General features: G+C 38.3%; 1 protein-coding gene across 2 annotated transcripts in view; it reads left to right on the forward strand.

Annotated features, from left to right (window-relative positions):
* LOC132267379 (uncharacterized) overlaps positions 1–16,980 on the forward strand; it is a 79,627-nt gene that overhangs the window by 26,938 nt on the left and 35,709 nt on the right. For both annotated transcript variants that reach the window (XM_059768545.1, XM_059768546.1), the window contains exons 3-10: positions 439–536; positions 5,461–5,522; positions 5,622–5,713; positions 5,795–5,918; positions 13,197–13,283; positions 14,426–14,519; positions 15,175–15,282; positions 15,948–16,048. In XM_059768545.1, coding sequence (XP_059624528.1) covers positions 439–536; positions 5,461–5,522; positions 5,622–5,713; positions 5,795–5,918; positions 13,197–13,283; positions 14,426–14,519; positions 15,175–15,282; positions 15,948–16,048 — 766 coding nt within the window. The remainder of the gene's footprint in view (positions 1–438; positions 537–5,460; positions 5,523–5,621; positions 5,714–5,794; positions 5,919–13,196; positions 13,284–14,425; positions 14,520–15,174; positions 15,283–15,947; positions 16,049–16,980) is intronic.

Below are 16,980 nucleotides of genomic sequence, written 5' to 3' on the forward strand. Positions count from 1 at the left end.
TTTGAAGATCAAAACCTGCAATTTGTAAATCCTAACATGTTTAATCACATGAATACATGTATTTGAACCCTAAACTGGTGAGTGGACAATATTGAGAGTTGAATTTACCTTTGTGCCTTTGTTAAGCTCTGAATTCTCTGTTTTTCCCTTGGACAGACGTAACTCAACTAGCTACTTAACTAATTTTGAAACATAAATGGAATTCATAATTCTAGATTACAGGCTTTGTTTTGTACAAAAATTTGATAACCAGTTGTATAAGTTAACATTTAGGTACTAGAAAAACTTTTTGTGAATTTAGTGCTCAAGCACATCAGTCTTTTTCCCAATAAAAACATGTAATAGTTAAATCTTATATATTTACTGCTTGATTAATGATTGAATTTACTTCTTGTAGACCAAAAATGAATATGTACTATGTGCTTTTTGCTAATATAGTTCAAATACGGTGCTTGTGGATGGGGCTGTTGTTCAGAAAGAAGAAACTGCTGTTATCAAGTGTGGAAGCGAAATTATTCCAGGTCCCTTTGGAGAAGGTAAGAATTTAGTCACTTTGATTTCACAAGTAATACAACACAAGAGGAAGTACAAGTAGTAATACAACACGAGGATAATTTTTGAAGCCTGGAAAAAAAGTAAGCAACAAGAGGATTTTGAGACATATAAAAACTCAAAATAAAAACTCAATTTTTTTTTTTTGATAAGTAAAGATTGTATAAAGAAGCGTTCAAAAGGGGAACGCATCCCTCAGAAAATACACAAGGCCTAATAGGGCCTCTGAACTCTCAGAGAGTCCAAAAAATCAACTATCTCCTCCATGGATTTACAATATCTTCCTATAACCCAACAAAAAAGAGTGGTAATAATAGAGAATTTTAACTCCCCCATAGGAATCTCCTTCCCTTCAAAGGACCTCCTATTTCTTTCGACCCATAAACACCACCAAATGCAAAGAGGCGTAACCCTCTGTTAAAATTGAATAGAGAAACAAAGTATAAAGAACATAAGGCAAGAATATATGTGGTTCAACCACTGTGGCTTACATCCACGGCACACAAAGCCCAAAGGGCTACATATATTTTATTATAATAATCTCTCTTTTTATGCTCAATAAAATGGTGAAGACTCCTTTATATAGGTTAAGAAATAATGAGAATGGAAAGAGATAGATATAGGAAACAACATCAATATTGAAAGATTTTTCTCCACAAATTCCTCCAGTATCTTCAATAAAAGGAAACATCAATAATGGAGGATTTTCCTCCATTGATTCCTTCAATAACAAATATAACAATAAATCTTCAACAATAGGAAAGAACATCAATACTGGAAGATTTTCCTCTATTGATTCTTCCAGTAAATCTTCAACACTCTCCATACATCACTGACTTGGGCCTCGCCAAGCCTCAATCAAATTTCTGGGGGATCTAGGCATAACCCACTAAACCCCAAACAAACTCAACAGTAAGACCCAACAATCCCAAGCCACGGGGCTATGCAGAAGAAGGTGATCAACCGTTTCCCCATCTAACACCAATTGACCACTACCTTTTTCTCCTTCTTAAGTTGTCCTGGGTTACGATCTTCCCTAACACCGAAGTCCACCCAAAAAAAGCCACTTTGAGAGCGGCCTTGGATCTCCAAATAGCCTTCCATGGGAAAGACTCCCCATGGGCTTCCGTAATGCACCTGTAAAAAGACCGAACGCCAAAACAACCCTGGGAAGAAGGAACCCACACCCATAAGAAACATCGCCCATAAATTCCTGTTTGTACACCATTTCCAAAAGACCAATGGCATCCTCGATCTCCCAATCCTGAAAGTGTCACAAGAAACCAATGTCCTAAACTGTTATCCCACTATCAAGACAATAGCAGTCAGTCATAAAAGCATGTTTGTCCACAAGAATCCTAACAAGCTTGGAAAAGGTGATGGCCAGAGAATGATCACCACACCAAATATACTCCCAAAAGCGGATCCTCCTCCCATCCACCACTCAAAATCTAATGTGTTTTGAGAATTCATCCCACCCTTTCTGGATGGACTTCCAAACCCCAACACCGTAAGGGATACTTATCTTCTTGGAACACTAACCACCTCTCTCCTCCCCAAATTATGCCTCTCCACCCAAATCTCCACAACCACTTGCCCAAAAGGGCCTTATTAAAAGGTACCAGCCTTCTAATGCCCAGACCACCAAAACGAATTGGACTGCAAACCTAATCCCAATGAACCAAATGAAACTTGAACTCATCCTCCATCCCACCCCAAAGGAAATTACGTTGTAGCCTCTCAATCCTCTCAGCCACAGAACAAGGAATCTAAGAAAGAGAGAGAAATAGGTTAGAAGACTCGACAAAGTACTCTTCATCAAAGTGACTCTCCCACCTTTTGAGAGATACTGCATCTTCCACCCAACCAATCTCTCTCAAACCTTTCCAAAACAGGGTCCCAATATCCCACTCGCCTCGACAACGCCCCAAGTGGCAACCCCAAATGAGAAATGGGAAAAGAGCCAATGTTGCAACCCAGAATGTCAGCAATAGTGGAGATCTCCGAACCTCCCTAATGGGAACCAAGACACTTTTACCCACGTTCATCTTTAAGCCGGAAACGACTTGAAACCATGCCAAAAGACAGCTCAAGTACCTCATCCGAGTCTCATCCGCATCACAAAAAACCAAAGTGTCATTTGCAAACATCAAATGGGATATCTCCAACTGACTAAAAACATCTCTGCTCATCCGAAAACCTCGCAAGAAACCCAAATCCACGACCCACCTCATCAATCTGCTGAGGGCCTCCATCACAAAGAGGAACAAAAATGGAGAAAGTGGATCCCCCTGTCTTAAGCCCGTCGAACTACTAAAGAATCCCGTTGGAGAGCCGTTCACAAGGACTGAGAAACGAACACTAGAGATACAAAACTCGATCCATCTCCTCCATCCCTCACCAAATTCCATCCTCTCTAATAAATAGAGAAGGAAGCTCCAACTAACATGATCGTAAGCCTTCTCAATATCCAGTTTGCATAAAACGCCTGGGATCCCACTACATAGTCTAGAATCCACACACTCGCCAACAATAAGAACGGTTTCTAAAATTTGACGGCCTCCAACAAAAGCGTCCGAGAATCCGAAATTACCCCATCCAAGACATCCCTCAACCTCAACGCAAGGACCTTGGCTATTAATTTGTAAATGCATCCCACCAAACTAATAGACTTGAAGTCCTGCACATCAAACCCCCCCCCCCCCCCCCCCCCCCCCCCTCCCCTCTTAGGAATGAGTGCAATGAAAGTGGCATTCAAACTTTTCTCAAAACGGCCTGAGAGTGGAAAGCATGAAAAAGTACCCATCATCTCTCCTCTACTAAAAAAGGAACCTCATAGTGAAACCATCTGGACCCGGTGCTTTGTCTCCATTACAGCTCTTCAGCGCATTCAACCCTTCTTCTTCAGAAAAAGGCCTTTCCAAACCTACACATTCTGCACTAGAAATCGTATCGAACTGCAAACCCCCAAGCAAAGGTCTCCAACTATGAGTCTCTGTGAACAACTTCTGATAGAAAGAGGCAACACCCCCTAAAAACCTCTTCTTCCTTGCATAACATCTCTCCTTCCATGCATATCCTCTCAATATGGTTACCTCTACGATGAGCATTTGCAAGCCTATAGAAGAACTTCGTGTTTCTATCCCCCTCCTTAAGCCACACGACTCTAGATTTCTGCCTCCAAGAAATCTCCTCCAAGGTGGCAATCTCTGCGTTGCACTCCACCCTCTTATTCGTCAAAGCCTCCTCAAGGTTACCCATAACCCATCCCCTTCTTCCGATCAATATCTGCAATCTTAGAAAAGGCACGATTCTTCCTCCATTCCAAGTTCCCAAAATCATCCTCATTCCATTTCTTGATGTCTTCCTTCAAAAGCCGCATTTTACCCGCCAAAATAAAACTCGGGGTATCGCTCACATCATAACCTTCCCACCAAGAACGAACTCTCCTAGAGAATCCCTTTGCACGAAGCCACATATTCTCAAAACGTAACGGAGTGCTTGCTTCTCTTGCGCATTCCACCACAATCCAAAATCAAGGGAAGGTGATCAGAAATTGGTTTAGCCAACGCCGCCTGAACAACATCTGGAAACTTCTCCTCCCAATCTCCAGAAACAAGGAATCTATCAAGGCGAGAGAGCGTAAGAGACAAACGACCACTAGACCAAGTGAAGGATGCACCCTTTAGCGGTAAATCAATCAACTGACAACCGTCTATGAACCCTAAGAATTACTCCATGTCCGAAGTCCACCTTCCCCCTGACGACCTCTCCATTGGAGCCTGAATGGCGTTGAAGTCCCCTCCAACACACCAAGGAAGTGTCCATCTCCTCCGGATAGAACTAAGTTCCGCCCACAACTGATGAAGCAATCCATCATCAGTCAGGCCATGAACTCCCGAAAAAACCCATTGAAAACCATCCTCCTTCATAGAAAGCATAGAATGATTTGGAGATGGCATTAACAAGATTGTACTTAGCAATTTGATTGTTAATTTGTTATAAAACAAGTATAACCTCCCCATCCTCAAAGTGGAGGGGAGGGTTCAAGCCCCGTATGTACTTGATAAAAAAAAAAAAAAAATTCATGTCTAGTGGGCGTGTCTTCCGTTTTATGATACATGGGGTTCTAGCACTTCTTTATTATTGTTGGGTTTTTTGGGTCTCCAATGCTTGGAGAGTAGTCGCACATTTAAAAGTTCATAAAGTGTGGCTAGGTTTGTATTCATAGGTGAAGAAATACAATATTTTGTTGAATTGGTATGTGAATCTGAAATTGAAGATTTTGCTCCTAATTAATTACCTAAAAAGGTCATAATTTAATTACTTTTGGAATTTATTTTATTTTATTTTATTATTATTATTTTTTTGCTTTTCTTTTTTGAGTTTTGTTGTCAAATTATTTATTAGGCTAGGTGGCAAAATTTGAATCCTTTTTCAAAATCATTTTGGAAAAATTTCTGGAAAGCTAATTTTGCTTAGTGTCTTCCAGTCAGTTTAAATACCCTATGTTCATTGTAAAGCTTCAGAATAACCTAAATTCATTGTAAGATTTAGAGGTTCGGGTCTAGGATAAAATATTATTGCTGGACTGTAGACACAGTCTCTTTGGCTCCCGTTCTGCTGTCCTGTTCTCATAACTAATTAAGATTCTAGTTGTAATCTTGCAGCCTTCGTGATATAATTTTAACCCTCACTACCATTGAGACTCCATAACATCCTAACATGAGACTCTTTACAGCCATCCTTGGAATTGAAAAGTGTGCTGTCTTCCTATGTATCGTTTGTGTTGATAGCTACATGTCTATTACTGAAAGCTGCCATGTGAAATGTAATATGTTGGACTTGGTTTTAATCATCTCACATGCATTACTTATCTCCTTCTATGTTTCCTTTTGATATCATCAGGATATTTGAGTTACAGATTTAAGTTAATGCCTATAGAGGAGTCTTGCGAGAAACAGCTAAAGGTGAATATCATCAACTTCATCAGCGTAAAAGTTTTATTTGAATTTTTTGTGGTTGATGTATGTGGATGCTGATGATTAATCTCTGTTTGGTGATGCTAGATTTGTTTAGATGTTGAGCATGCAAAATGCAGCATTTGTTTAAACATTTGGCATGACGTTGTCACTGTTGCCCCTTGCCTTCACAACTTCTGGTACGTAACTTCGATATGATTTCTATTCTAGTTTTAATTTAACTCATTCTCATTATGATTAAGTTTTTATTATGTTGGCAGCAACGGTTGTTTCTCAGAGTGGTTAAGAAGATCTCAGGAGAAACGATCAAGTGTTCTTTGTCCCCAGTGTAGAGCAGTTGTTCAATTTGTTGCAAGAAACCATTTTTTGCATAATATTGAAGAGGTAGTACCTTGTGATGGTCCATCTTACAATCTCCAATGTTTATGTCAGTCTTGGTTCTCTATTCTTCTTGATGTGGCTAACTAGACGTCAGTGTTGTTGAATTTGTTATAATAGAGATGTGGTCCATGTGGACAACAATATGTGTATCTAGCAGAGTATATTTCTTCTTTATATTTCTAAGTAAAAGTTTCTGATGTTAGTGTTAGCTATGCTTACACCGTTTTTTTTCTTCTTTTTGTCTATAATATCTGTGATTTTGTGGCCTGAATTTGGTTGCTGGTTGCATCCCGTTTTGACTCGATGACCCCGTCGATTGAGCTTTGTGTGGGCCCAAGATTTTTTGACTCGTTTTTGCTTGCGGGTCGTGGACCGTGTTTATTACTCTCTTGTAGCTCGATATATAAGGGCGTTTAGGGTTTGGAGTGGGATATTGAGAGACATTGAAAATCGCAGAAAAGAGAGTGAGAGCGAGAGCTAGGGTTTGGGGGTTAAAACTTCTAATTACCTAATTTTCAAATTATACACCACTATGTCATCCAAGTATAAAACAATTGTGTCAGGGGCTTATTTGTTATTACTTATATAATGTTGGGTGCTTATGTGTAATTTCTGAAACTTGTTAGTATAAATAGAATATGGTGGAAGGATGAAAGTATTCTTTTATTCTTTCTCTGTTTCCCCATCTCTCTCCTCCTCTTTCTTCTCTTCTTCTTCATCTTCTTCTACTTTACTATTATTTTTTAGTATCTTTTAAAGTCAACATGGTATCAGAGCTTGGTTTGTAAAGCTCCAGGGCGTGTAGTTGAAACCCTTGGTCAAGTTTGTGTAAACCTTAGGGGGTGTGAAGGGTTTTGAAGAGATTCTAAGATGAGATTTGTTTGCAAGGAAGTAGTGTTCATTACATCCACACGTACTGCGGATCCAAGTATTTTTTTTTTTTTGACTTGTTTTTGATCGATTGCAGTCTCGATCGGTGTTTTTTTCGTGTTTGCGTGGTTTTGCAACAACTTTTTGTTCGTCGTTTGCAATTCTTGTATGTTCTACTTTGTTGCTTTCTAGGGTTTGTATGGTGACTATGTGGTCGCTTTTTATGCATCTTAGAAGACGGTAATCTCTCTAGTTACAGTCATTTGTGTGTTAGAGAGGTGGTTCTCTACATACTTTGTTGCTGTTAGGGAGGTAAATTTGTTGCAGTTTCTGAGGAGTATACACTCAGAAACTATTTGATAAAATGTCTCGCTTAGAGGTGACTTCAAAAGAATCTGGGTCTTCTCCTAGTGTTAGTGGAGGAAGTAGTGATCATCATCCAGGCCTTTGTATTACGACTGTTAGGTTGGATGAGACGAACCATATGGAGTGGGCTCAATCTGCTTGTATGCATATCACTGGTCGTGGGATGATTGATCATATTGAAGGGCGTGTCACGTATCGAAGGGCTATGTCTGCACCTGAATACACTATGCCCGAGTCAAAAGTGTTGCCCAAGCATTGACTTGGGGGGGGGGGGGGGGGGGGTGAATAGAGTCTATGGCAAACAATGGCCAATTTTCAGTTTTGCAAATTTTACTAAAACCTTCTAACAATTATGCAATAATCAATATATAGGCATAAGCAATTAATAGCATAAATGTAAAGGAGATGAGGAAAGAGAGATTTGCAAACATTCACACGGCGATTTTAGCGAGGTTCGGAAACTCCTACTCCTCGGCTCAAGACCTCTCTTGAGACTTCCCAATCCACTATGGCACCTCCTTACGGGTGGAGAGCAAACCTTTACATGAAACAACTCCTTGCTTCACTTTACTAAGAGACAACCTCTCTTAGTCTTTCTTTGGGTCACACCAACCCTTACAAATTGAAGCTAGCTTGCTTCTTCCTTAGGCCACACCAGCCCTTACAAATGATTGAAGATCAGAATTTTAGTACACAATAATCTCTCACAGATTTGATGTACAAAGTTTAGCTCACTCTAGAGTATATATATGAATACAATGAAGCACAATACTCTTCTAATGATATGGGATGTATGAATAGAAGAACAAAAGCTCTTTGGATGCTATATGATGTTTTTCTATGGTAGCAACACTTAATCCCGAAGTCTCCAACTCTATTTATAGAGTTATGATGCAGCTAATTCAAAAATATAGCTGTTGTGCACGCGGTTCAAGGCAAAATAGCTGTTCAGATTTGAATATGCACTAAGTCGGTCGACTGAAATGAATCAACACTTTGTTTCGGTCGTCCGAAATGATAGGATGCCTTTGGACCATTTTATTTCGGTTGGCCGAAATGAATAGGCTTTTTATTTCGGTTGTCCGAAATAGCCTGAGGCCTTGCTGCATAACTACTGCCCAAACCGGTCGTCCAGAATGATTTGCCTATACATTTCGGTCTGCCGAAATGAAACTGCTGCTTCAGGAATTTTGTTCTAAGTTAACAGATGAGACAGTTTTTCTACAGGACATCTGCATATACCTTATCTCCATTGAAAACGTTTAAGTAAATGTTTATATGTCCATTTACTTTAAGTTTACAATGTAAATAAAGAAGTACCCCCCATTTGGATTCAATAAAAAATACTAGAAAATTGAAATCCGACTAATCAAAATGTAGAAATTCAGTTTTAGTACAAATTTGGATTTTCGACAGTTTTGGTAGAAATGAATCCTTATGTAGACCAATGTAGACTTGGTCAAAACTTCTGATAAAATCAGTTTAGGCTAGTTGAAGTATAAAGAGTTATTACCGGGAAAAATTATTTTGAAATGATCATTATTTCAAAAATCTATTTTTCACACTTGGCCAAAAACATAGTTTTTTATGACGCACATTCTGGGGCCCTAATGTCCGTTACCAATTCATGGTAATGAAGGCTTCTCATATCTTAATTGTTGACCAATATGAATTATATGATTGATGTGCATGGTCTTAGCATTTCTAGCATAAGTGATGAGTTCTTTCAAAGCTTATGCAAGCTTGAACTAACTCACTCTTTAGCAATGACTTCATGTGCAATTATATATGAATGAAGTGCATAGTCTATTGCTAATATATATAGGAACATATGAATGATGATATGATATGCATGATCCTATAGAGATGAGCTTCAAATGGATTCATAAATACTTTGACATTGAATCCTAAACACTCACCATCCTATTTACCCCTTTCTTCAAGCTTTGTCCATGACCTTTAGGCTTTGAGGTAGTCTTGTTTTCTTCCTTCCTTTGAGTTGCTTGCTTTCTTCCTTCCTTTGAGTTGCTTTCTTGCTTATTGTAGTTCAAGCTATCTTTGGATGGACTTTGCATTTGGTTCTTTGCAACTTCATGTTCCTTTGTCTCCTTTGTTTTCCATAGATGTGATCTTGAGTAATGAAATACTTGGAATGATCTTTATAGCTTCATTGAGGTCATTCTTTGAATGTGAATAATCTATATAACACTCAATGTAAACATTAGTCCTTAAACACCATTAATGGTTTGTTACCATCAAAACCTCTAGATTGTCCTTGGATAGAGTCTTTAAGGTCAACAAAAAGTACCATTGTCTGAAAGGTCTGCTCTTGCTACACAACAATGAAACAAACCCAACCCTCCAAAAGGAGGGAAGCGGGATGATAAGAGCAAGTTGAGGTGTGATCACTGTGGGTGTACGTGCCACACTAGGGAAACCCTATTCTAGCTCCTGGTCATGCAAATGCTAGGGCAAGGCTTGGTCCATTTAGGGGGTTATCTACAGCTCATTCTGCAGCGCATGAGACTAGTTCTACAAGTCATGCCTTCTCAAGGTCACTAAGTTCTTTGTTCGGGGTTGAAGTTGATGCTCTTCGACATATGCTAGCTCAAAATGCCTCCACTTCCACCTCTAAATTTGCTCAGACAGCTCTCATTTGACACATTAAGTTTCCACATTATCTAGTGGGCCACCCTGGATCATTCAGGAGCCACTGATCACATGACTAATATGGCATCTGATTTCTCTTCGTATAATTTATGTTCTGCTAAGGATAAGGTTAGAGTGACTGATGGCACCTTCACCTTCATTGCGGGAAAGAGCGCTGTTTCTACCTATCCTAATCTTGCTTTATCCTCTGTTCTTCATGTTCCAAAGTTTACCAATAACCTTCTTTCTGTCAGTCACATAACAAAAGGCTTGAATTGTAGTGTAACCTTTTTTCCATCTCTCTATGTGCTTCAGGATTTGGATATGGGGAAGACGATTGGGAGTGGACGTAAGGACAATGGCTTGTATTTGATGAACGCAAGACCAACTTCTTATTATGTAGCAAATCAATCTAGTGTTAGGAATAGTAATGCCAATAAAGATCTGTTAATGCGATGGAATAATAGACTAAGTTATTTACCTATTCATGTTTTGAAGCATGTGCTTCCCCAATTTGCTTCTATTGAATCTTTCAAGTTAAATTGTGAAACATTTGTTCTTGCCAAACAATGTTGTGTTTCTTATTCTACTAGTATTAATGAAAGTACAGCTCCTTTGCAGCTTGTTCATTATGATGTGCGGGGTTCTGAATCTACTACTTCGTTACTTAGTTTTCGCTACTTTGTTGTGTTTGTTGATGGCTTTAGTCGTTATACTTGGCTTTATCTTATGAAAACCATAGATGAAGTTCATTCCATTTTTAAACCTTTCATAAGATGATATGTCCTCATTTTGGTTTTCCCCTAGAAATCTTTTGATCTGATAATGGAGGGGAGTTTATGTATGGTGGTCCTGCCTCCTTTTTTGCTGATAACGGGATTGTCCATCAAACCTTTTGTGCTAATACACTATAACAGAACGGTGTAGCTAAAAGAAAACATTGTCATATTACGGAGGTAACCCGTTCTCTTTTTGCCTAAAAGTTATTGGGCTGATGCAACCTTAACCGTTGCATACTTTTCAAACGCATGCCTTCTAGGGTTCTTGGCTATCAATCCCCCTTCTCTGTCCCTTCGAAAGTGTTTGGTTGTGTTTGTTATGTTCACATTCATCATCGTAAGGACAAAATGGACCCTAAGGCAATCCGGTGTATCTTTCTTGAATACTCTGCCACTCAAAAAGGGTATCGGTGCTATAATCCTACCACTTGTTGTCGGTTTGTCTCCATGGATGTTACATTCTTTGAGTCTGTTCCTTTTTTTTTCATTGCTCAGGATTCTTTACTAGGGGAGACTACTATTCGTGTAGAGAATCTGTCTTCCATTAAGAGGGATTGCCTCCTTTCATTGCCTATTCCAATTGAGGGGTAGCCCGTTCTCATTCAGGGGAAGCTTCTCAATGAGGTGCCTATGTCTACTCCTCCTAAAACTAATGATTTACAGCACGGAAAGCAGCCAATTATCTATACTATGAGGGCAAAACAAGTCAATGACTCACCCCAGGACCAAGAAGTCTTCCTCAATCCAGGTATTCCCTCAGTTCACATTGGTACTCTTATTCTTTTCCCAATAGCATTCCTGTTGATCTTGATGTTCCTATTGCCAATAGTAAGGGTGTTCGTAATTGTACAAAACATCTCATATCTTAGTTTGTATCCTATGATGCCTCATCTCCAACATATCGTTCTTTCACTTCGTCTATCTCGTCTGTTTCTGATCCTTCTAGTGTTTCAGATGCTCTCAGTTTGTATTGTATGATACTCTTAGTCAAAGTCCATGGAAGGAAGCCATGCTTAATGAAAGGAATGCTCTTGAGAAGAATGGAATTTGGGTATTGTTTTATTGCCTAGGGGTAAGAAACCAGTAGGTTGCAAATGCTTTACACAATAAAGTATCATGCATATAGAACAATTGAGAGATATAAATCCTAGTTAGTTGCAAAAGGGATTCACTCAGACCTATGGGATTGATTATCTGGAAACATTTGCTCCAGTTGCCAAGATGAACTATATACGTGTTCTTTCTTTGGTAACTAATTTCGATTGTCCTTTGCATCAGGATGTAAAGAATGTTTTCCTTCATGTTGACTCGGAGGAAGAGGTGTATATGAGTATGCCACCAGGTTTAAGCTTGCCAATGGTCGGAATTTAGTGTGTAAGCTAAATAAAGCCTTATATGGGTTAAAGCAGTTGCCGAGTGCTTGGTTTTAGAGGTTCAACACTGCTGTGAAAAGAGTAGAGTACACAGAGTCAGGCAAATCATACTCTCTTCATCAAGAAGCACTAGGGTTGCACCACTGCCCTTATTGTATACGTTGATGATATTGTTGTCACTGGAAATATCCAGAAGAGATTTATCAAATGAATTCATTCTTACGGACAGAGTTCGAGGTTAAAGACCTTGGATCATTAAGATACTTTCTTGGCATCGAGGTGTGTAGATCCAAAAAAGGGGTGTTCATTTCTCAACGGAAGTATGTGTTAGCTTTGTTGGCCGAAACCAACAGGCTTGGAGCTAGACCTATTAATATTCCCATTGAGTAGAACCATAGGCTTAATGATGCGGATGGCAACCCATTAGATGACATGGGAAGATTTCTTGGGAGATTGATTTACCTATCTCTCACGCTCCCGGATATTGCCTACGTTGTTAGTGTGATTAGTCAGTTTATGCATGCCCCACGTACACCTCATCTTGAGGTAGCTCATCATGTTCTCAGCTACCTCAAGGGTTCACCGGGTAAAGGGATATTGTTTGGCCGTCATGGCCACTTGCATGTTGAAGCCTATACAGATGCTGATTGGGTAGGCGTTGTGACAAATCGACGATCTACTTCAGGATATTGCATATTTGTTGGAGGTAATCTTATTTCATGGCGAAGTAAGAAAGAGTCAGTAGTATCTAGATCTAGTGCAGAGGCTAAGTTCAGATCCATGGCACATGGAGTTTGTGAGTTATGGCTACGAAATATGTTAGATGAGTCATGTGGTGGAGGGACTAGCTCATCATCGGGCAATTCTAGCAACGTGGCAAGGTAGCTAGTCTCCCCCTTCTTGAAGTCCTTCTTGAAGGTATCAAGGGCTTAAATAGCTTCTATAATAAAATTCTCCAACTATTTCCTTGAGTCATCTTCATAAATTTAGAGGTAATTGGCTTTTTAAATGACAAAATAATAAGAAAAAGTACAAACTCCGGCTTTTGTTACGAAATATGCCAACCTATGGGCCATGACAATAAGTCCTAGCAAGAGAGAGAGTTCTTGTTGATTATTTTATATGTAATTACCATTTAGAATTTCATTTTTTTCAAAGCATGTACCCTCGTTTTGTTTCTATATTTGTCTAGGCCTATTGAAAACTCTATGGTTTTTCAAATTGTTTGTTGTTTGTTTCTGCAGGGTATACTGCATGCAGATTCTTCCCTAAAACGTCCAATTGAAGAAGTTGCACTTCTAGATTCATATACGTCAATAAAGTCACCTCTTGTAAGTAGTGTTGTTCTTAATGAAGTTGACAAAGGTTTATGTCGCTAAGCATATCTCATTTTAAGGTCACTGTATGTAGCACACTATATGATCCACATAAGTGTATTTTATGAGATGCCTTGAATTCTAGGTTCTTCGCTTTCACTTTGTATTAACAGCTTACAAATTACTATGTCAATATTGACATTGCATTATTATGATAATATTTAAGAGTTTTGTGCTCTTCGGGGCCTTAAATTATTGAATCCCATATGAAATTATTGAATATGGTACAGAAACTAAGGACCAAAAAGCTAAACAATATAAAAATGGATTTCCCATAAGACAAATCTAACTCAGGTTTTATTCAGGAAAAAAAAAAAAAAAAAAAAAAAATCAGGTTTTAGTTATTACTTGAATAAGCCACGAGATAACACAATTCATTCTTAGCTGTGAAAATTTCAGGTTGATGGGGAGAGACAGTTGCCAATTCAGTGTTCTGAAAACCAAAATATTTCCTGTTTTTGTTCTAACACCAGAATCCTAACATGTAGAGTTCGATCCTGGCTCAGGATGAAAGCTGGTGGCGTGCTTAATACATGCAAGTCAGGCAGGAAGTGGTGTTTCCCGTGGCGGACGGGTTAATGGGTTGTGTTGTTCAGATATGGATATTCAAGTATATGTGTCAAGTTGAATGAGAAATCTTTTTATTCATGTCAAGAACCTTTGACGCAAACATGACCTCTCTCTCTCCCTCTATATATATATATATATATATATATATATATCTTTTGATAAGTAAAGTATCATTAATATAATGCAATGATTATTAAGATTGTATTGTGAATGGTTTCTCTATTGTGGTCATAGAATGGATTACATGGTGTCCTAGATTCTCTGAACTAGAGAGTCTATGATACCTTTGAGTCAGGGTTGCACCTCGATCCGGCAAGAGCTAGTGCTACTGGTTGGGGATGCGACAGTGTTAAACTTTGAGACCCAGCATTTAGCTCAGTTGTATCTGCTCATCTCATATGGGAGGTTTAGGGTCCGAGACACCCAAAGGACAATAGTGGGTGCACATGTTTCAGGCATCTGCATCATATCTACAAAAAAACTATTAAAATTTGACTGTTTGCTTGTTTTATTATATCTTATTGTAGGTCATTAACAGTTGGAAAAAGCGTCAGCTGAAGAGGCTACATTCAGCATCAGATGCAGAAGATGATGTTGTGGTGCTTCCATGCCCTCAGTGTGGTAATTAATTGATTTTTTGAGATCCTCTATAGGGTTAGTTTAGCATAATGCTTGGTGCTTCATATTATAGTTATATTTTTTTCAAGGTTAAAGTGCAAAAACCCCCCTGTTATATACAGAATGTGCAAATACCCCCTGGTGTTCAAAAAATCCCCCTACATTTCCAAATTGAACAAATAAGGACATTTTGTCCATTTGTAGACTAAAATACCTAAATGCCCTTAAGAAAAAATAAAAATAAAAGCCCTTATTTCAGTCTTTAAGGGTATATTAAGAGTATTTTGGGTTTATAAAAAAAAGTTTGTCATCGACTGTCAATAGATATTAGGGGGCAATTTGCACATATTTTCAAATGTTAGGGATTTATATGCACATACTAAACTGCAGGGGTGCTTTTTTACATATTTTTTATACAGCAGTTTGTTTCTTTTTTTTTTTTTTTTTTTTTTGCACTTTACCCTTTTTCAATCCATCAGCTTAACTCAATCTTCAGAGAATCTTAAACGTCCCTCTAATTGGATATTCAGTGGATGCAAGTCTCTGACTTAAGAATCTTTGATGGGAAGAAATTTGTCGTGCGTTTTTCATTGTGATTTCTTTAACATTTTTTTAGTTCTATTCTTTATTTTTGAACTGACTGGTATGCATCCCTCAGGCACTGATTTTGCTGGGTTCCAGTGCAACCAGAATACCATCCATCTACAATGTCAAGCATGTGGAGGGATGATGCCTTCTAGAACCAATATAACTGTACCACAGCACTGTAAATTCTTGTCTACGTACTCGTGGTTGTTGTTACTTTACTTTTTAAAAATGTGTTTTCTGTTGAACCGCTGGTTATGCTTCTTTTTCAATGGTCAGTATGGCTCTTGAAAACATGCTACAGAAGTGGTTGCTTGTAGCTTCGTTTGTAAGCTTAACTTCAGTTTAATTTAAATTTGATCCTATAATAGTTATTCTTCGAATGGGATACAAAATTTGTAAATTAATAGAATTAGTAGTTATACCTTTTCCCATTCATTATTAAATTTTGTACAATGCTCTGAACAATCATAGATGGTTTCGAGTTTAATTTCTTAAACTTCAATGAAAGATAATTGTACCTGTCATGCATGGAAAAAGATGCAATTGTTTTCTTTAACAGAGAAGGTTGAGGCGGGGTGTTTTTTTCACGCTTCAAAATTATTTTCAAAAATTGTGAGAGAAAGTTGTACATTCTATAGAGTGAAGTCTATTACTCTACCAATTTGGAGTTGATTGCGAATACCCTTTTTTGGAAGAGAATAAAGAATTTTCTAGTCAACTCAAAGTATTGGAATCATTAGTCTCATTTGTAAGCTTTACCAAGTTAAAAATCATGGACATATATGATGAGTTTTACAAGGATTCTCATAAATATTTAAGGGTATAAAATCTCCCCTCTTGCAGGTTTAGGATGTGATCGAGCATTTTGTGGTGCTTATTGGCATGTTGAGGGGGTTGTTGGAGATGATTCTCATCCGGTGTGCAGTCGTGAGACTTTCAAACCAGTATGCTCTAACTTTTGGTTCTATAGTTTTTTTTTTATTCCATCACCATCCCCCACCCAAATTTGTTTTCCTGGAAAGACGAAACAGATAACAAATAACTTTTTCATTCCCCGTGTTCTTTTGATTTTACATTTACCTGAGATTCATTATTAATGATGGCACAATAGTGTTTTGCATGCATATCAATCGGAAGGTTGATGTCACTGGTCCACATCTTTTTATATGTTAATGCATTCCAGTGCTTTATATGTTAATGCATTCCAGTGTTTTACTGTTTTGGCTGTTCCCATTGGAAGGGTGGGTCAGTTAGACTTGCTCACATGGAAACCGAGTTATATTGTGCACATACAATAGACCAAAAGGGGCCAGGTCAGACCAGAACTGGGGTGGGGGGTAGATATTGTAAATATCTCTCAAAGAAGAAGAAAGAGAACCAGTCGCATGTGTTATTCAATCATATATGAAATATAATATAAAAAGAATATATTATACCCTAAAGAGAGTTGAGTAATAAAAAGGAAAAGATAATACTACCCTAAATAAGAAAATATACCTTAACAGATAGGTCAATTTTACATTTTCTTTTATTTGTTGATTTTTTACGCTGTTTGAAATTGCAAATCAAAGTTAATAAAAATAAACCAATCACATGGGGAACACAATGACTTTTTACGTGGAAGATAAGGTAAAACCCACAAGATCTAGCTCGTCAAAGTTTATTTAACAAACCTAATGTAGTTACAGACATCACCCGGAGTTACTACCTAGTTTGAATTACTGCGACCCACATCATTACACACTGATTCCAAATCCAAATTCAGTCAACTCACTCCACGAGAACTCACCCCTGCAAGTCCAGTCATCACTGTCAACACAATTGCTCCTCACAATCCATCTTCTCAATCAGTGATTTTCGACAATCCCTCCATTTT

Source organism: Cornus florida, unplaced genomic scaffold, assembly GCF_030987335.1.
Source record: "Cornus florida cultivar Cherokee Brave unplaced genomic scaffold, ASM3098733v1 CherokeeBrave_3.0.0_Hap2_Chr07, whole genome shotgun sequence".
NCBI classification, from domain to species: domain Eukaryota; kingdom Viridiplantae; phylum Streptophyta; class Magnoliopsida; order Cornales; family Cornaceae; genus Cornus; species Cornus florida.